Source organism: Toxorhynchites rutilus, chromosome 1, assembly GCF_029784135.1.
Source record: "Toxorhynchites rutilus septentrionalis strain SRP chromosome 1, ASM2978413v1, whole genome shotgun sequence".
NCBI classification, from domain to species: domain Eukaryota; kingdom Metazoa; phylum Arthropoda; class Insecta; order Diptera; family Culicidae; genus Toxorhynchites; species Toxorhynchites rutilus.
The window spans coordinates 74,834,261-74,855,380 of NC_073744.1; the positions used below are offsets into that span (position 1 = coordinate 74,834,261).

The window sequence follows — 21,120 nt, forward strand, 5'->3', positions numbered from 1 at the left end:
TTGTACGGCATCGGCATCGTGGACGTAACAAAGGAGGACAAGTTAAGGGAAAGGCAAAGTCTCACTCGAACCGTGCAGGTCTCCAGTTCACTGTTGGTCGCATTCACTGATTGCTTCGCAAGGGTAACTTGGCCGAACGGATTGGTGCCGGAGCACCAGTATACCTAACAGCGGTTATAGAGTTTCGGCCGTCGGAGTGCTCGAGTTGGCTTGCAAAGCTGCTCATGACAATCAGAAAACCCGCATCAAGAACAGAGCAGCTTCGGTTCGGCGCTCATCAAGGCAACAATTAGTTTCAGTGAGTGGCAAAGTGTTTCTCCGGCACGTCGCATTAAATGTAATTTACTGAACAACATGTCACAAGCTGGATGGGAAGAAATTTTCCAACTGTGAAAGCTGTGGCGAGTGGCAAACGCAATAGCTAAATAGTAAGGTTTAACCGAACAAGATGGGAATATCGAGTGATAACAAAAACACAACACCAAAGGTTCTTTTCAGAACCACAACATGTTTATAAAGAGTAAACAGTAAACTAATCCATTTTTCAGGTAGATAGGTAGGAGAAGAAAATAAAACAATATATTTAAAATATATATTTAACAAAAGCTGTCCCCTTTGTATAGTCCTACGTCACTCCGGTTATGTCCCCGACATTACCCACCCGTCTTTTTGGTAACAATAACAAAAACCTAATAAATCAGTTAGAAATGTATGTAAACAATGTAAGTGACAAATCAGAAAACATGTCACGTTTCTATCAAATAGAAACATCAATTGCAGCGATCGTTCTACGGAAAATGAAGATAGAGCAAATATTGAAAGAAGCGTTTGACTAAACTTAACAAACTATTTACCTGATTTATGACAGAGTTGTAGCGTTCTATGAATGTGTTCTATTTCACATTTTTCTACATTTCGATTTCCAAGATGTATTAAAATATTTGGTATATGATTTTTTCTACTCAATGTTACAGAATTGTATTTTTTGCGTTCAGTTTTAGTAGTTCATTACATAAGTATAGAATACATGTACGTACAGAATGAATGAAGAGAACTAAGCATTCACAGTATTCACGATTCATCAGTCATCCAGCTATCGGCCAGACGGCAGAGAGGTTTCCAAATGGGCTTCCTCAAGGCCGAGAGTTAAGTGAAGTTTTCAGAATTGGCCTTTTTCAAGGCAAGGCGAACGAACTTTTAAAAAAAGTTCTAACGCCTCTATAATTCAAGCCTTGATCCAACTCCAACTAGCAGACAGCAGTCTTTCTGAATGCTGATATCAACTACTGCTGATTTGCTCGATACAACGGAAGAATGGAAGATAGATGTCGGACACAGTGGTGCAAATTTGTTCGTTGGAGGCACCGCGTCGATTTGCATGCCATCTGGTGGAACATGCAAATCGTTTGTAGTTCAACAATAAAAATCTAGAAATGTTAACCATCACAAAAATCTAAAGTATGCTTGGAAGTCTATCGAAGTCAAGATTGCATATACATCACCCTGGCGAATCTCAGTTTTCATTTTGCTACCATGTTGAACGAACATGGTAGCAAAATGAAAGCTTGCACTGCCGGGAAGAATTCAACAGTAATAAGTTATCCAGAGGTGGTGTTCTGATAACTGTCCATCGACATTTTAAAGCACAGCTGATTGTTGAAAACGCATGGTCGAGTGTCGAACAAGTGTGGGTCTCGATGAAACTAGCAGCGAGAGTACTCTACATTTGCGTGGTGTATCTTCCTTCGAGTATCTTTCCGTCGTACTAGCTATGGATGTAACTCAGCCGTTCAAGACCTACAGCGGCTGTTCAAGTAACTTCGTTTCAAAGTAACGAAGGTTCATTGTAATGATAAGACATTTTCAAATAAACAAATAAACAAATCTATAAATTGTGACAATCCAGGACTTTTTTTTTTTTTTTTTTTGGCAGACTTATCTCACTTCTTAACTAGGCGAACCTAGCCAGAATTTTCACCTGCCCCCGGGCTTCTGAATGCCAAAGGGGGACTAGGCTCTGCGGAATGCACGTATCTGCATGCTCGTGCTGTTTTAGTCCTGACCGAGGAATTGTCGGACAATCGCGCAGGTGCTAAGGATGACCGACTTTTGGATGCCGGCCAATTCCTTCTCGATGTTCAACACCTTTAGCGCTTCCAGAAGTGTCTTCGGGATAATTCCAGTTCCAGAGAGAACGACTGGAACAATTCTTGGGACCTCCCTTAGCCCCCACAGTTCCTTGAGCTCCACGGCCAATGGTCGGTACTTGCAGATTTTGCGACCGTGGGTCTCCTCCAGATTCTGGTTCAGTGGAATAGCGACATCGATGATGGTGACTTTGCGGTCGCTCTTGTCGTAAACCATTATATCTGGGCGGTTGTGGTGGATCGAGAGGTCGGTCAGAACAGTGCGATCCCAGTACAGCTTGAAACGGTCATTTTCCAGGACAGGTGCAGGCAGGTACCGGTAGTTTGGTACGTTGTCTTCCAGTAGAGCACATTGGAGCGCCAGTTGTCGATGAACAATACGGGCCACGTTGTTGTGGCGCTCGGTGTAGGCTGCGTTGGCCAAAACGGGACAGCCTCCCATAATGTGCTCTATGTTTTCACCTGGTTGATGGCACATCCGGCAAATGTCATCAACGTCTTGATGCCAGACGTACCGCCTGCAGTTTCTCGTCGGCATTATCCTGTCCTGGATGGCTATCATGTCGGCTTCTACTACTGAAGAGAGTTCACCACGCGTTAGCCACAGATTAGATGCGGCCTTGTCGACGTGTGGCCGGTCCAGTTGATGGGGGTGGGCACCATGCACTGCCTTCTGCTTCCAAGCTGCAATCTTCTCCTCCACTGTCTGCAGATTGCAGTTGAGTTGGTACTCCGCTTGCGCCAAGTGCAGAGCGCTGTATCCTCTGTCGGCGGCGCAGACAGCCCGGTATAGCGCGTTTTGGTTGGCGCGTTCTGCGAAGTACTCGCGCAGTTGTCGTACCTGGGCAACACACAGTGCAGAAATGTCGACGATTCCAAGTCCCCCTTCTTTGCGTGGTAGTGAAACTCTCTCCAGTGCCGATTGAGGATGGTGCATTCCGGCCTCTTTGAATGCTTTCCTCATCCTCCTCTCAAGGTCCTCTAGGTTAGTTTTGCTCCATTTGACTACACCAAAACTGAAGGTCAGCAGGGGAACCGCGAATGTGTTGATCGCGCGTACCTTGTTCCCCGCGTTGAGGAAAGTCCTCAGGACACAGTTCACTCGACTCAAGAACTTGTCTCGCAGCTCCGTCTTGATGTCGGAGTGGCGAATCCCGGTGAGCTGTCGGAATCCAAGATATTTATAGGATTCGCCACGAACCATGTCTCTTATAAACTCGCCGTCATAGACCTCGTAGCCTCCGGATTCGGTAAGTTGTCCTTTCAGCAGGTGGACACAGCGACACTTGTCGAGGCCGAACTCCATACAGATGTCCCTGCTTATGTCTTCGACAACCCGGATAGCTACACCTAGACGCTGACGTGAATCAGCGTAGACCTTGAGATCGTCCATGTAAAAGGTATGGGTCACTTCTTCGTGGGCGCCGTCGCCATACCTTATTTTATAGCCATGACCGTTTCTATTGAGCGTCCTACTGAGGGGGTTCAGTGCCAGACAAAACCAAAGCGGGCTGAAAGAGTCGCCTTGGAATATCCCCCTCTTTATCTGCAGCGTTCTAGACTGCAACACATTTTCCCCATCACTGAGGTGCAGAGACGTACTCCACTGCCTCATCGCATGCTGCAGGAACCTAACGACGACGGGATCAATTTTGTAGAGCTCCAATACCCGGACGAGAAACGAGTGAGGTATGAAGTCATAAGCCTTCCTGTAATCGATGTAGGCCATACTTAGGTTCCGCTGGTTATATACCGCCTGGCCGACTATGGCTGCGTCGATGATGGCCTGGTCTTTGCAGCCATGCGTATTTTTCCTGCATCCTTTCTGCTCTTCTGCGATGATGTGATGCTGTTCGCAGTGAGCAGAAACTTTGGCGGTAATTATGCTGCTCAGTATTTTGTACAGACTCGATAGGCACGTTATCGGTCTGTACTTTGATGGGTTCAATGTGTTGCTGTCTTTCGGGAGGAGGAAGGTGACGCCACGGGTGGCGAATTCAGGAAGGTTGTGTGGGTCACGTAGCACCTTGTTGAAGCACTCAGCTATCTTTGGATGTGCGACGGTCAGCTTCTTGTGCCAAAAGTTCTGGACACCATCGGGGCCCGGTGCTGCCCAGTTCCTCAGGTACCGCGAGGCTTCGCGGACATCGTTCTCTCCGACGATGATAGCTGGCATCTCTCCAATTTCACCACAACTCTCCTCCTCCCGTCTTAACCACATTTGCCCGTCGCGATGTTCTACTGGGGTCTCCCAAATACCAGCCCAGAAGTTCGTCACATCGCTAATATCTGGCAAACCTTCGCGGTAGTCGGGCTTCTCGTCGCTAATGTGGTCGTAGAACGCTTTTTCGTTATCTCGTAAAATCCGATTTTGTTCCTGGCGCTTTGCAGAGTCAGAGTAACGTTTCAGCCGTTTAGTTAGGACGCTCAATTGCTGTACCAGTGTGTCGAGTTTTTCCGTCAGCTGGTGAGCTCCCAGCTGGCGAAGTTCAGTAGGCCGCACGATCACAGCAACTTGGCGACATAATTTCGCCGATCTGCTGCCTCTTTTGTACGCCATCAGTCTTCCAATTGCGGCGCGCTTGTTTAGGATCCGTTGCTCCAATCTCCTTCGCCATGGAGGCTCACGCCTTTCACGGAGATGTTGGAGCAGTCCGCCTCTTGGCCTAATACGGTATCCTAAACTTTTGGCGGTCGCCACAGCAGCACAGTAAACTTTCAGTTACAGCTCCTCCATGTTCTCAGCATCAACCAAGTGCAGCGGAAGAACGTGCTCGTTCATGAGCTTTACTGCACTTGTCAGCCTGCGGGAATGCTGCAACTTCGGGATCCTGGGGCGCGACAAAGGGTCCGTGTCGCGGAACTGTGAGATCGCCTCGTCGTAATGGAAGACCAGATCGCGTAGTAGTTGTTGATCTGGCTGTGGATCTTCCGGCTCAGGGGGTTGTTGTACTGTGGCCTCCACTGGTGCTGATTCGCGTGCCCCACTCGCGAATGAATTGCTCAGCCGTACTGAACTTCGTCTCGACACATCGCTTGCTCTGCTTGTTCTGGAGCTTAGTTCTCTCTGCACCTGCTGCTTGATCTCGTCGACTTGCGTTTGGGAGAGCATATTGTTGCGTACAATCGCTCTACGCCTCGCGTTCATCGCGTTTTGGTCAAGCCTCCCGACGAACTCTGGATACGCTTCCTCGAACATTGCGAGTATTCGAGGGCGACCGCTCATGTCCGTCTCCAAAGCAGTGCAGATGTAATAGGCGCGGATCACGAATTCATTCATTTCATGTGTCCACATGATCCGTCGCCTAGTAGTACCCACAAGTGTGGACGACTGTCGTCTGACAGTCGCAACACGCCTCGTAGGCGCAGCGTTTCGTTGGTGATGTCGATGGCTGCTGTTTCCGTGTGGCGGTAGCTCTTCGGGTTGAACCCGGCTGGTGGCCCGCTCTTGCACATCGCCCTCCAGCCGCTGGCCGCTCGCTCTTACGCCCGTTCCAGGACCAGCTCCAGTTCGGGGACCCTCCTCGGGCGATCGCATTCTGAGTATTCTTCGTGAACGTAGCTCCATTTTCTGGGTGTATCTCCTTTGCCCGGGAGACAGCGGGTTGGCAAGGCCTCCATGACCCGGGAGGCCTTCCCCGGGAGAGATATAGCGCTCTGACTCGCTCGCACCCCCTCACTTAGCCACTTTCGACACCCGTTCTCGGAGCCAAGACCAGGTGTGTGTTTCCAGTTCACGCACGATCTAAAAATGTCGTCATATGATCTTCGTGGAGGCGTGAGATAGGAACATTTGAGACCAACAGGTAGGCTCCTACCCTAGTGTTGATCCCCATTTGAGAACCAATTATTAATTATTTTTTTTGCAGACTTATCTCACTTCTTAACTAGGCGAACCTAGCCAGAATTTTCACCTGCCCCCGGGCTTCTGAATGCCAAAGGGGGACTAGGCTCTGCGGAATGCACGTATCTGCATGCTCGTGCTGTTTTAGTCCTGACCGAGGAATTGTCGGACAATCGCGCAGGTGCTAAGGATGACCGACTTTTGGATGCCGGCCAATTCCTTCTCGATGTTCAACACCTTTAGCGCTTCCAGAAGTGTCTTCGGGATAATTCCAGTTCCAGAGAGAACGACTGGAACAATTCTTGGGACCTCCCTTAGCCCCCACAGTTCCTTGAGCTCCACGGCCAATGGTCGGTACTTGCAGATTTTGCGACCGTGGGTCTCCTCCAGATTCTGGTTCAGTGGAATAGCGACATCGATGATGGTGACTTTGCGGTCGCTCTTGTCGTAAACCATTATATCTGGGCGGTTGTGGTGGATCGAGAGGTCGGTCAGAACAGTGCGATCCCAGTACAGCTTGAAACGGTCATTTTCCAGGACAGGTGCAGGCAGGTACCGGTAGTTTGGTACGTTGTCTTCCAGTAGAGCACATTGGAGCGCCAGTTGTCGATGAACAATACGGGCCACGTTGTTGTGGCGCTCGGTGGATATTGTACACTTTTTTTTTTTTTTTGCCTATGAGTATTTTTTATTTTTTTTATACCAAGTGTCCAATATAACTATTACATTTTCGTTTTGCTTCCATCAATTTTAATTCAAAATTTGTCTGTGGGACCGTTTAGTCGTGGCCTACTGGGGGTCAGTTCACGTTCTCGCAAAACATTCACACATTAACCATTCGAACATTTACCATTCACACCTTTACTATTCACACAACCACCCACAAATCCTTTACACATTTCTTTATTGGACTGACAATCTTAACCTAACTTAAAATTTAATGGGAGGCCGTTTACCCGCGGCCTACTCGGGATTATACTAACTTAACCTATCTTATACTAAATTAACAAACATTCAAGTCATTTTCGAAGTGCTTTCTAAACAATAATTGGCTGTTCCATCTTTTTTCTCTTATGGTTTTGCGGAAATGGTACATTGAACCAGATTCAAAATATATCAAATTATAAGCAATAGCTTCTGTGCATAGCCATAGAGCTGCCTTTTCGCTAGTTGATTTGCCATTAATTTTTTTAACAATCATTTCTTCTGGGTCACAAATTCTTATCCTCATTTTTTCATTGATTATATATAATACCCAGTTCCAAATAATTTTGGATATTGTACACTTTTTTATGCGATGCATGGATGAATCTACGGTTCCACAGATATCACAAAGTTGAGAGACTGTCCCACGTATAGAATGACGAAACAATTTATTTTTACATGGTACAATGTCATTAAGAACTATAAATAGGGCATTTTTTCCACTTGTGGATAAGAAACTCTGGTGCATATTCTTCCAAATAACCTCCCATTCAAGGCTTGGCAATTCTAATTCTATCCTCGGAACGATTTTCAGTTCATATATCAAGCTTTTATATATAAGACTACATGTGTTAGATCTTGTATATTTCCTTTTTTCCTCTGCCAATTTTATCCATTCACGAGTGTTGCGTGTTAGTAGTTGGTTAGATTTTTGTGCCATCATGTACTTGTCAACTTGCTGATCATTTTGCATGAAAACTGAACATGAACATGCATGAACAAAGCTTTCATTTTATTTTCCACATCGATCAAGGATAAGCCTCCATTTTCTACATCTAGATATAGTTGCTGCAATTGAACCTTGAAAATCATTGTATTGAAAATGAATTTCTGGCAAATTCTTCGAATTTGTGCAATTTGTTTATTATCAGCCGGGAATATTTGAGCAACATACCAAATTTTAGATAAAATATAGCAATTAAGAATATGAACTTTTTGAAACAAATTCAAATTTCTTCTAGAGTGAATTTTTATGGCGTATTTCAGTTTATTAATAATGTCATCATAATTTTCTGTTATCATAGTTTTGAAGCTCGAAGTGAATGAAACACCTAAAATTTTCATTTTGTTAACTTCGTTTAACTGATGTGGACCAGAAAAACAGTTGTTAAATCTCAAAAAGTTTGATTTTTGCATGTTCAATTTAATCTTTGAATAAATACTGAAATAGTTGATGAGAGTAAGAACAGTATCAAATTCCATATCATTGAGAACAAATATATTGATATCGTCAGCAAAAGCAACTATTTTGATGAAATTGTTGTCTATGAAGCATCCATTAATGTTTTCATATATCATGCGAATCAAAGGTTCAATATATAGGACAAATAAAATCATGCTCAATGGGCATCCCTGTCGAACGGATGAAGCGACTTTTATAGATCTTGTGAGGAATCCATTAAATAGGATTTTTGATGAAGCGGCCCGGTAGAGGTTTTTGATACAATTTATGAATTGTATGGGAAGGTTGTATTTCTCTAGCAGGATCCACAGAAATTCGTGATTCACCTGATCAAAGGCTTTTTCTAAGTCTATAGAAATTAACATACCTTTTAAACGTTTCGTTTGTTGGGATCGTATTACAATATTACGTAGAAGCTTCAGATTATGAACACAAGATTTGTTTGGGTCAGCAGCTGCTTGGCCTGGACCAACCAGTTTTCCCATTAACGGCTGTAGACGGTTCGTCAATATTTTAGTAAATATTTTGTAGTCACAATTCAACATTGAGATTGGACGTCGGTTTGAAATATCGTGTATGTCACCTTTCTTCGGAATAAGTGTAATTATTCCTTCTGCAAAAGACGCAGGTGGTGTTACACTTTCAACGAGATACATGTTGAATATTTTTACCATGTCATGTTTCAGATGTTCTTTGTAAGTGTTGTAAAACTCGTACGTTAGCCCGTCTGGACCAGGGCTTCTTTTTTTTGTCACCTGCCTTAGAGCTATTTCAAACTCGTCGTCTGAAATTGGGGATGATAATCTATTTTGATCAGCCATATTCAGAGATCTATTAACGTGACTTAAAACTTGTTCAACACCTGTTGCATCAAATTCTTTTCTGTCAAACAGTTCTTGGAAATGATTTTCTAAAAAAGTTTTCAAGATTGCATTGTTGGTGGTTACTGCACCATTTACTTCCAGTTTTAACAAATTGGATTTGCTATCTCGGTTTATTCTAGATGAAATTTGAAAAAACCCTAGCTTTTCATCCTCAAGCAGAGTGTTTGGTTGGTATTTTTGACGGTAACTTTGAATGCGTCTGTTTTCTATTTCTATTAGTTTGGATTTCACATATATCATTTCATCTGGGTGAGATTGTCCGTTCATCATAGATGCAGAAATTTGTTTTAGGCATGTGTACAAAAACGATTTTTCCATTCGTATTTCTTCATTCATTTTAAACGTCTCTGATTTGAAAAAATATTTAGTTTTATTCTTAAAATTCACATTCCACCATACATTGAAATTTTCAGTAAAGCTGTGTTGATGCTTCAAACTATCATATATTTGAATATATCGGCTAGTGACTTCTGGAATATCCATTATAGTTGAATTAATTTTCCAATATCCCCTTCCGGAAAAAGTCATGCAGCTTGAATCAGATATTTATATTTCATGATCACTGAATGGTGATCAGAAAATGCTGTTGGTAGAATGTCTATCGATATTACTTGTTCCAAAAATTCTTTCGGGCAATACATTCTGTCTAGTCTAGACTTCGAATTTGCTCTAAAAAAGGTGTATGATGTTGAATTATTAATTGATTTCTCAATATCTTTCATATCCATTGACAATACAAGGTTGTTCAATCCTGCACAGAAATTTTCCACGGCTGAATTAGAATCGTTTGAATCTAGAATACAATTGAAATCTCCTAATAAAATATTTGGATGTTCATTAGATAAATGGGGTATTATGTCTTCATTGAACAAAATATCTCTTTGTTTCTTGTGCTGGGAACCTGAGTGCGCGTAAATGTTTATAAAATTCACGTTATCAAAAATAATAGATGATATTCTCCCATTAGGATTAAGAAGAATGTTCCGGGGATCAATATTCTTACGTAGAAGAATGGCTGTGCCTTTGTTTGTCGAACTAATGTTAACAAAAGCTTGGTGCGTCGAAATGAAACCGAAACATTCAAATGACACTTCCTGGAGAAATATAACATCCAAGTCATTGTCCCATATGAAATCTTTAAGTAATGATTTTTTAGCTGAGATGCTCATTGCATTGATATTCAATGTAGCAATTCTTCTTATGAAATTCACTTTGATCGTTTTGTTGTGTTTACTGTAACTTTAGCTCCGATTGGTAGTAATTGGCTCTTCGATGCTGATCTTTTTTCCAAAACTGATGTTGGCAGAGCTTCTATAGTTTATTTCTTTTTGGTGTCAGCCTTAATTTTTCTTTGCTGTACTACAGTAAAAGCAGCTTCCTTACCTATGTCGTCGTCGGATGAACTGGTTAGAGCTCGCTTCTGAGCTTTCTTCTCATCATCGACTTGCATGTCGTCGGTTTGTCCCGGTTCTACCAGTTGAGATGATTCGATTCCTCGTTGATTTGGATTGACTGTGTCTTTATCGGGTGATTCTGTTTCGATGCTCGATGACTTCGTTGTCGATTCGAAGGATGATGCTGCTAGTTCATATGTTGCTGCGCTCTTAGTTTGTTGCTCTGAACCAGTAGAAATATAGCTTTTTGCGCCTTCTCCCAACGCAGTCACATTGGCGTACGACGAACCACTGCTAGCATTGTGATTACCGCTGCTGCTACCACTGCCACCATTGCGAGAAACCATTTGCGAACAATCCGCCTTCATGTGTCCCTCGCCATTACAAAGGAAACATCGATTTTTGAGACCATCATAAAATATTCTGGCCCGAAAATGGCCAATGTATATGTGTGGAGGTATTTCCTTAGCCACTTCCATGTAAACCCCACGGATTCCCGTGTAGATGTTGACGCCATGTGCTGCTGCATACCGTTCTTTTATGTGCTGTCTTATTGAGCCGAACTGGCCCAAAACATGCGCGATATCTTTGTCTTCGATTTCAGGCGGAAGACTAAAAATTCGAACATACCTGAAAATTTTACTAGCCATTTCCAGGTGCACGCGTGTTATGGTACCATCGTCGTAGTGGAACATGTATGTCTCTTCGATATTTCTCATAAAATCCGAAAACTTTATTTCATCGATAAACTTCATATAAAATCTGTTTTCATTTTCATCCCGGTATATGGAATGAAGGTCTGCTGGGGGAACTTTCAGGTGCTGTAACGTGAACTTCAGTACTTCCAGATGCGTGGGGGTCTTGCTTCCAGATGAGCACACCAGTTTAACCGTGTTCTTTCGAACTTTGGTTTCCATTTCTATTCTTTTGTTTTCAAAAGATTTCACTTATTGTTTGTTTAGCACAATAGGTGCCAATGAGACTATTGTCATGCACTATTTTTCTCACAATATTATCTCGATCAGGTCGAGAGATCGTCTGAGAAATGCACTGAATTACCAACTTTAATTTTCTTCAAAATTCCTTTTTAGAGCTTGACATTTTTTCCGGCAGAAAAAAAACCACGTCAACCATCGGACGTGGCTTGCTGCGATTAAGGGGCGATATTTCCAAAAAATCCCGTCTAAAGTCGAATGGTCCGTCTACAAGAAGGTAATCTTTGTTTTCGTGCCAATAAGCAACCAAATCGGACGCGGAACAGAACATTGTGACCACATCACACAGTCGGAAGTTGTACAGCATGGTTCTATCGCAGTAACAAGAATTCTTGCGTGTGGAGGACGAATCGTATATCAGGATGTATTTTGGGCAACTTCTCGGCCAAAGTTTTATGTCTCAATGCTCAAACGGCTCGAAAAAATTCAACCCACTCGTTTGCACGAAATTTCGTTCAATTAAGCAATTTTGAACTGTGATTGATCAGAACATGTCACATATTTATGAAGTAGTCAATACCAATACCATTTAGAAGCTCATAATAACCAAGCATTCGCGTCAATGGAATATTTAATGTACCATTTGTCTCATATTCCGAACACTTAAGCTTTGATGGCTATTACACAGTGTCTCATTACTCAAAATGGTACTGTTTCGCAAAATTAATTTGGTTTTTGGATACAATAGAGCCTTCTTTTTCATTTGACTACAATAAAATTGATTTACAAACACATATTCATGATGAAAAACTAAAAATATGTTTAATCACTTTTGTCTCAAATTCCGAACAGCACAAATGCAATTTAAAAAAAATAACTTTTAAACCACTGGACCGATTCATATGATCGATATTAAAGTATTTAATTATATTAAAGATAATTAAAGTCAATATTAAAGATAATTAAAGTCAATAAGCTTGTCTTCTTTGGAAAAATGTTATGCTCGTAAAAAAACAGGAAGTGGGTTATATCTATGGTATAACCGCAAGGGTGACGGCAAACTAGAGGGGAATGAACTCTCTGAGCTCGAATCTTTCGGCGACTGAGCAATAATCGATTGCGTGCGCATACAATATTGGATACGGAAATTTCCTACTGATGGGGAAGAATAATCTTCAGAAGCTTTCCTGCAAATTACACTTGGTTGAAAAATTACAAAGTCAAATGAATTTGATCGCTGTGTTACATGGTTAGAAAACATTAAAATAAACTCTTTGACATGAATGTATTTTTAAATTCCCAGAGGAACTGGCAGATTATTTTCATGAAATGATTAGATCTTTCTGGAACTTTCTCGATGCTGAATGGCATCCAAACGGAAAGAATTCTGCGCATGTATGTGTGTGTGTAGCGATGTCTTCCCGGGGAACCGTTTGTGGCATCACTCTCCTCCTGATGGATTCCCTTCTGGCCTAAGGTGCACAAACAGGCTCTTGGTGACACCGTTCATCCGCGCTTTCATGATAAACGAAGAGCTTCACCACAAAAGCGACAACATGCTCTAATCGCTGTTCAATTAGAACTGAGTGGATTTCTTTTTTTTCACTTAAATTCTTTTTATTTCTTAATTTGATTTACATTATAATAAAGTACTACATATCAAGTGATCAACCTAGGGTTCTTCATCTTTAAGTTGCAATGTCAAGTTTTGTAATGATTTGTATTATACACATTATTCGATTGTTTCATATTCCAATTGTAAAATCATGCCTAAACTTTTCTAGTTTTTTGTTACCTTTTTTACCTAAATCTAACTTATAACCCTCCCCAAATTATTTACATTATCCCAACTTACACTACTTATCTAACTGGAAATAAATATATCTACCCAAACCCAAAGCCGTTACCTTGAAAGGTAACGACTATGAAGTCAGGTAGCATACTCATACAGATTTTGTATTATTCTGTGTGTTGAGAGAGCGCAACTCTGTTCAAATTTGAGTGGATTTCCGAGCGGCGCTCGCATATATACCGATTGGTGATTTCAATAGCCTGTTTCGAGAACAATTTTAAGGCTATTGAAACAAGTTTTTGGATCAAAAAGTAACAAGTATATAACGCGTAGACATTTTATCTTTCGAATGAAGTGTTTATCATACCAATTCGTTCAGTTGTTCAGGAGCTATTAACGCTCGAAATCTCGGTCTCCGGCGTAACGCTTTCGGTTTCGAAACATTGATTTTACACCCCGGTATAGAAATGAAGACGTAGTCCTACGTCAAAAAATGGATTTTGCTTTTGTAATTATTGATTGTACAGGGAAACTTCGATATAACGTACCCTCGATATAACGTCACTCGATATAACGTACATTTTACCTCGATATAACGTACACATTTCTAAAGTGTAAAGGAAAAAAAATCAATTTTTTTTCCTGATAGAACAATGAATTATCAGCATTGTGATGCTAAAACAAGTTTTGTACCTTCAATAAATCCCGAAATACAGCTGATTTTGTAATTCCGGATTCTAAATGAATCAAGCTTCAATCAATAGTACGAAGGGAAACATCATGAGAAAGGCTGGCTTCGTCTTCTGATTGAAGTTGTTCATTAACTTTACTAAAACAGCAACACAATAATGTGTTATAGACTACGTTTGTGAGTACTTTATTATGCTTCGATATTACGTGCAATTCGATACAACGCACAATTTTGAAAGTGAAATGTACGTTATATCGAAGTTTACCTGTATTTGTTTCTTATAGTTTACATGGTTTCGGGACCAAGGGCGCTATATCAGTATCGATTCCTGTAAATGATGTACAAATGAAGTATATAACCCAGAGAATGTCAGGGTTTTGAATATTAAATTATGTATAATATTAAAGTTCAGTAAATTTACATTTAAAAATGAAGTGTTCGCAATTTAAATCATGCGTAGAAATTTGATTTATATTCCGAACACTAATTTTAATGTAGATTTCTGCATAAAATATAATTTTATTTCATCCATTTATTGTAGATTCTTACCATTTCTAGCACTTAACATTAAAACAAACAAAATAGTTGAAAAACTACGAAATCTGAAAAATTAACGATGCTTTTTTTTACAGAATTTGCTAACGCAAACATTTTATCATCGGTTTTGACTGCCTTTTTTTTTGGCAAATGATTAATATTATAAATTATTGGCTGTATCGATACCTGTAAATGATGTTAAAATGCAGGCTATAATCCAAAGAATTTCAGTGTTTTGATTATTCAATTAATTTTTACATTCAAGTTCAGTGAATTCCCATTTGAAAATTAGGTGTTCGGAATTTGAATCATGCGTAGAAACTTGATTCATATTCCGAACACTACTTCAATATACATTTTAATGAAGATTTCCGCATTATATATATTTTTTTCACCCATTCATCGTAGGTTCATACATTCTCTAACATGAAAACAACAAACAAAATAGTTGAAATAAACTACTGACAAGTCCCTGGGGGACTTGGGGGGTTATGATGTGATACCGTTGTTCTAAGTTGAGAACGCACGTCTTGCTTCCAGCACGGTCGCGATTAGACTTTTTTATTCAAACTCATATTTTACATTCATGTGATTATTCTATGCTCGCAGTGGATGGCTACGCGATCCTTTACGCTGCCGTCAGCATAAGCAACAATCGCTCATTCTTCGAGTATCGGATTGCGCTTTATGCTGATAGCGCGCATACAATGTATCGATCAGGCGGGTATCCACCACACTACAAAAACTGATAAATGAACGATGCTTGTTTTTTACGGAATTTTCTAACGCAAACATTTTATCCTTGGTTTTGACTGTCACTTTTTTGCAAATATCTAATATTATAAATTATAGGCTGTATCGATACCTGTAAATGATGTCAAAATGAAGCCTATACCTCAAAGAATGACTGTGTTTTCATTCTTCAATTAATTATAACATAAAAGTTTAGTAAAATTTTATATGTAAATCTACATATAAAATTGAAGTGTTCGGAATTTGAGACTGTTCGGAATATGGGACAAAACGGTATGAGAAGAACAAACACGTTTCTGAAATAGAAATTATTTTTTTCCGCATCAAATAAGCAGTTTCATACAAGTGGTGAAACAATATTGATCAAAAACTGTGTCTGACAATAATTATATTTTATTTCACTGTAAATTTTACGAAACTCTTGTAAAAATGATTTAATAAAGCTAATAAAAGTTTTGTTATATGTTTTCCAGAACCCGGATACTACAAAAAAGGAAACTACGGGATTCGGCTTGAGAATGTTCTGGAAGTCCAGGACACTGGCAAAGTGCACCCGTCCGGCTTCAAGTTCCTCTCCTTCCAAGATATCACGCTGGTTCCGTTCGAACCCAAAATGATTGATCGCTCTCTGCTGAGTGGCCCAGAAGTACGTTACTCATTTAAGAAACCAAAATTTCCAATTAAGAAATATTATATTTTAAGATAAAATGGATCAACGACTATAACGCCCGCATCCGTCAGCTGGTCGGTGACGAGCTCAAGCGGAAGCAAAAAATGGACGCCTTCTACTGGATGATGAACAAAACGAGAAACATTCCCGAGTACAAGTCCGATGCGGATTACCAAGGTTCTGCCACGCGGACGACTGCATGGACCTGTCGACTGTTGAGTTTTGTATTTACTGCCGTCGTTGCAAATAATTTGTTAATCTTAGGATAACTTAGACATTGATCCAAAGGACGAAGTCTCTCTGTCTACATTTTTCTCGTGTCTTAACCCCAGATAACTCGAACACAGTCCACCTAATTCAACTCTAGATTCAGTAGAATAAGGCTAGCGAATAAGACGGTAGATGTTCATATAACTTATTTATTAATAATTTATGTTGATGTTGATAGTTACCAGAGCGAAACAAGTGATATTTTAAAAAATGTATTCGTTGGAGATTAAACATATACTAGTCTGAAACCAAAAATTGAAGAGTATTCATCATTTAGAAAACCCTGATTGTTCCGTGAATGTACAGGGTCTTTCAGATTAAACGCTCACGCAACAAATTTTAATAACTTCTACAAAAGTGAACCGACTTTCATTTAAAAAAAACCAAAATAAAGTTTATTTTAGGACATTTTCGATGTGACCACCTCTTTTTTCGATCACGCGTTTCAAACGGTGAACAAAATTCTTCATGCACAACTCTAACATTACGACTTCGATGCTGTTGAAAATCCGAGTTATTTCGTCTTTAAGTTCCTCCAAATGTTGTGGCTTATTAACATAGCAACGGTCCTTCACGTACCCCCAGAGGAAGTAATCGACGACGAGAAATGTTGAAATTCATACCATAAGAGGACAAAGGTTCATTAAGGCTTCGGTTGCTCGAGTAATACGATTTCACTAAAAACACACGTTCTTGTAAATTGTACATCTTGACACTAAAACTATCCGATCAGACTGAACGAGTAGCCAAATATTATCGTCCCGAAGAGTAGTGTTACCATCGACGGAGCGAGAAAAAAAATTGTATAAGGAGCTATTGGATTTTTTTTGCGTGAGTGTTTAATCTGAAAGACCCTGTAAAACCCATCAAAACAAACATACCATGATGCGTTAATTAATACCATAATTTGATGAAAAACCCAGAAGATAATCCGCGGAGGGCTGAGCCGTTTAATGTTTTTTGTCATGTTGTTCTGATTTTTGAGTAGGATTTTTTAACAGTGCACTTAAAATATTATTTCTCTTAAATTGTTCATTTGATCCTCAAAAATGAGCCGCGGCTCGAACGGTTCATTTACCGTTCACAAAAGAACCACGGTTCAGAAAAGAGGCGCGTTTCAAAAAAGACTGTTTTTATTACACGTGTTTTGGTTCATCTTCGATGTTTGCCTATGGCAAAAATGGATCAAAGAATCTGTATCCAATTTTGTGTGAAAAACAAAATGAAGTGCGCGAACTAGAATTGGGCGATCTCGGATCGATTTTCAAAGGATCGATCTTTTTCATTCCGATTTCCGATTTTTGGATCGCTTCGGGAAAATCGAGAAAATCGATTTTTTTGCTTTCGATTTTTGCGATCTTTTTGTAGATTTGTTTTTCAGTATACAACGATTGAAATCTCACCAAAGACCACCTAGCGTATTTTTTTAACCATAATGTTAACATTTGGATCGCATCTTCTACGATTTACTTCCTTGCAAATGCTGACAGAAGACAGAACTAGCGGCAGTTACTGAGGGGATGTACTGTAACCAGTGGCTCATAGGATCACTGAACTAGATGTTCCATTCCAGGCGAATTGAAGAAAAGACGACACTCCTATAGAATAAGCAGATAGATTGGAAAAAATATTTTCGATTTTTCTAAGATCGATTCGGCAAAGATCGATTCTTTAGTACCGATATAACCAGTGGATAGATCTCTACGCCGTTCAGAAAATCGATTCGACAAGATCGACCTTTCCATAAAGAACGCCCAATCCTAGCGCGAACAAATTCCGAATGTTGATTGTGACATCTTATCTTGAAGCGAAACAACGTTTATCGGAGTTCGAAAAAATGTTCTCGGAGGGTCGAAAAGATGTAAACGACGCAAAGCGTGCCGGAAGCCCGAGCACGTCAACAACTGAAATCGAATATAAGTAATATAAGTTGGTATACAAAAATCGCGATACTTTTAGAACAGCTCTTGTTGATAGAGTGGTCCACTTCATTAAGCATTTCCATAGCCATTGCCGATTTTACTTCAGCACTACGAAGGGATTTCTCTAGAGATAGGCAATAGACAAAAATCGAAGATGAACCAAAACACGTGTAAGAAAAGCAGTTGTCAAAAATTAACTGAATATTTAAAGCCGTACTTGCCAACATAAGTAAGAGACATGAGTACCAACATAATGTTACAAAAAAAAATCGAATATACGTAACCCGTGTAAATTCGAAAGTCGTGACAATTTTGGATGAAGTTTTGAATGAAGTTGCTCCCGAAGTTCGAATGTGCCGTTCTAGATGATGAAACGTACGTAAAATCGGGACAGAAGTTTCACGCGGCAACTGAAATGAGGAATGGTGGCAGACATCTTCAATACCATAAAACTATTCAAGTTCCCCAAAAATATTTGGTTTGGTATGCCACCTCAACCTATGGCTGGAGAAATGATATTTTCATCGCCACCGGGACCATCAACTAGGACAAAGAACGCCTGGGAAAACGTCCGCTGCCTTCCCCAACAACGCGTTTTGGCTGTATCTGGCAACCTGCCATTATGGAAACAATGCCATGGAATGATATGCCGAGAATAACATCATCACTTTATTCTCGGCATACCCAAGGATCACAACCCTACCAACACCTTAGAGCTTCGCCTCCAAGAGAGATGTTGGGCCAAGCGGAACTTGAAGAAGATGCAAAAACAGTCGTTTTACATGCAACGTGTTGTTGTTCAATATTTGGTGATAGCAAGCCGTCCAGAGAGACCCGTGAATCGATAAATGACGATCCTTAAACAGGAGCTACCCATATGTAAGGTTGTGTACACCAGTGGTCAGATAATGTGGAAGCCACGAACAAAACAAAAAAGCAAGGACCTATCAATCACTGATTTCAGGAAGGCCTATAGAATTGCTATAAAACTCGCTTTCACTGATAATCAAGATTCTGCTGTAAATGCAATAAAAATTGTATCATTACTGTAATAGTATCATTACTGTAATAGGCTTTTTTGTCGTAAGCGCTAACCAAAATAAATATTTTTTTCGATCCTCTGAAATGATTTTTTTTTTTCAAAATTTGTATCGAGAAAAACCGATGTATGTGACATCAGAGAAACTGCTGACTGCTTGCTCGTAGAAGCGAGAATGAATATTAGAAATCGTGAATAGTTTATTTATACCAATTGATTATAAATGGGCAGGGTTAATTTGCAATACCTTCTCTTTTCACTGTGTCTGTATGAACGAACGCTGCATTTGCAGTTCGGGCGAACGCTTTACGCACGCCTTTTTCGTAGTGGTATACAAAAATTATACCTCACGACTTCACTCGTTCCTCGGTATAGAAAGCACAGGTAATTCACAGAACAAATGTGTAGAAAATGGGTATGTTTCCATTTTTTGTTACTGAAAACCAATTCTCAGAGAATTTTCAATTCCATTTGTATGCAAAACAGTGTCTCTTCATACGGCAACATCCGTTGACAGCAAAAATAGTTATAAACGATCAACGGGGTACGACGGAAGAGTACATTGAGCGTACTGACAAGAAAAGTTAATAAAAAGAAATCTATTTAGTTCAATCAATGTTCTATTTTCTATCATACCAGACTTTGTATCAATCCACCCGAGATCGGGAGCCAACCCTGAGAAAAAAAAACAGGTGAGCTCGCTGAGCTTATCATTTTTTGATTATATTTTGTGTTTGCATCAGTCGAATGGATTTTCCTACGATGATCAATATTAGGACAACATAAAAATCATGGTATAAATACAATGCCCATGATTGCATAGGAGACGTAATCGACAACACCATTAGTGTTGGGAAAACGCATTTTTGTTTTTTTAGGCCTACAAGCATAACCATGCAAATTTCCGATGAAATGATCTGTCCAGTTGAAGGATATTATCGACAAAAAGAGGGCCTAGGTGATTTTGTGGATTATAACATATTGTTACGGTTAGAAAAACCGCAACAAAATATAACCATAAACCATATGGTAATACGGACCGAAGAGTGAGTGTACCTCCCATAATTACACACCCTACTAATACATGCCCAAATCCCATCATCACCTACCTACCTGTAAGACATTGCATGCTGCCACGCGAATTCAAAAAAAAAGAATCTTTATAAAAAAAACTAACAATGTTTAACAATGATTCCTTACAACCTATGAGGAATCTTTAGTCCTAAAGAACGAAAAAAAGGAGCAGAAGATTAATAGGAGGAGAGAGAGAAAGGGGATAGAGAGATGGGATAGAAGAGAGAGAGAGAGGTAGAAGAGAGATTCGAGCCGTAAAGGAAGATTCGAATGGCTCGAATCGGTCTTAACTCACGGACCGTCGAAGAAATTATACCGAAAAATCGTCAAAATTAAAGTTGTACTTTTTGAGTGAAGTGCGAGTGACAATAAGAGAAGAAGGAGTTGCACGTCCTAGGAACCGCACAAGCCGGGCGACATTCACCCTCCTCGCTGGATTCAAACGACGGAAGAGGTACCTCGGAGAAAACGCCGGTGGTCAGCGAGCCCCCAACGTTATCGCTGCTCCACACGTATACGGGTGAGTCGGTCGAACGTTTCGGAGGTTGCAGTGCGGTGAGGTCTGGTCGAGCCTAGCCCCCGCTCATCGTTACTTGGACCGATGAGACCGATCCCCGTGTGCGGGCACCGTGAGTAGAATTAGAAAACCCAGAGAAACCCTCTCTCTCTATTATCAACCAACATACTTACCTGGATTCAACCTGTTCCTGTTCGGCCGCAACGATTTTCTAACCTACTAACCTGAAAAGAGAGGAAAAAAATATATAATAAATTTAATAAAATATACTTACCATTCTGTTCTTATTACGATTATATTCTCATCATATCCATCACCAACAGCTTCCGTTGTATTCGTGAGTCCACCACGTTCCTAGGTAAGAGCCGACCCTGAGGTAATTATACAAACCAGTACCACTGAGGTAGCCGCAACTTACAATATGTTTTCCATTTGGAAAACGCTTGCGTCTATTTATGCGGACAATCAATCGTTTCAATGAACA

At 40.4% G+C, this 21,120-nt stretch overlaps 1 protein-coding gene across 1 annotated transcript in view; it reads left to right on the forward strand.

Moving 5' to 3' along the window:
* LOC129761717 (xaa-Pro aminopeptidase ApepP) overlaps positions 1-16,360 on the forward strand; it is a 92,318-nt gene extending 75,958 nt beyond the window's left edge. Inside the window, exons 8-9 of the mRNA XM_055759454.1 lie at positions 15,618-15,790; positions 15,847-16,360. Coding sequence (XP_055615429.1) covers positions 15,618-15,790; positions 15,847-16,083 — 410 coding nt within the window. The 3' untranslated portion in view covers positions 16,084-16,360. The remainder of the gene's footprint in view (positions 1-15,617; positions 15,791-15,846) is intronic.
* The last annotated feature ends 4,760 nt before the right edge of the window (positions 16,361-21,120 follow it).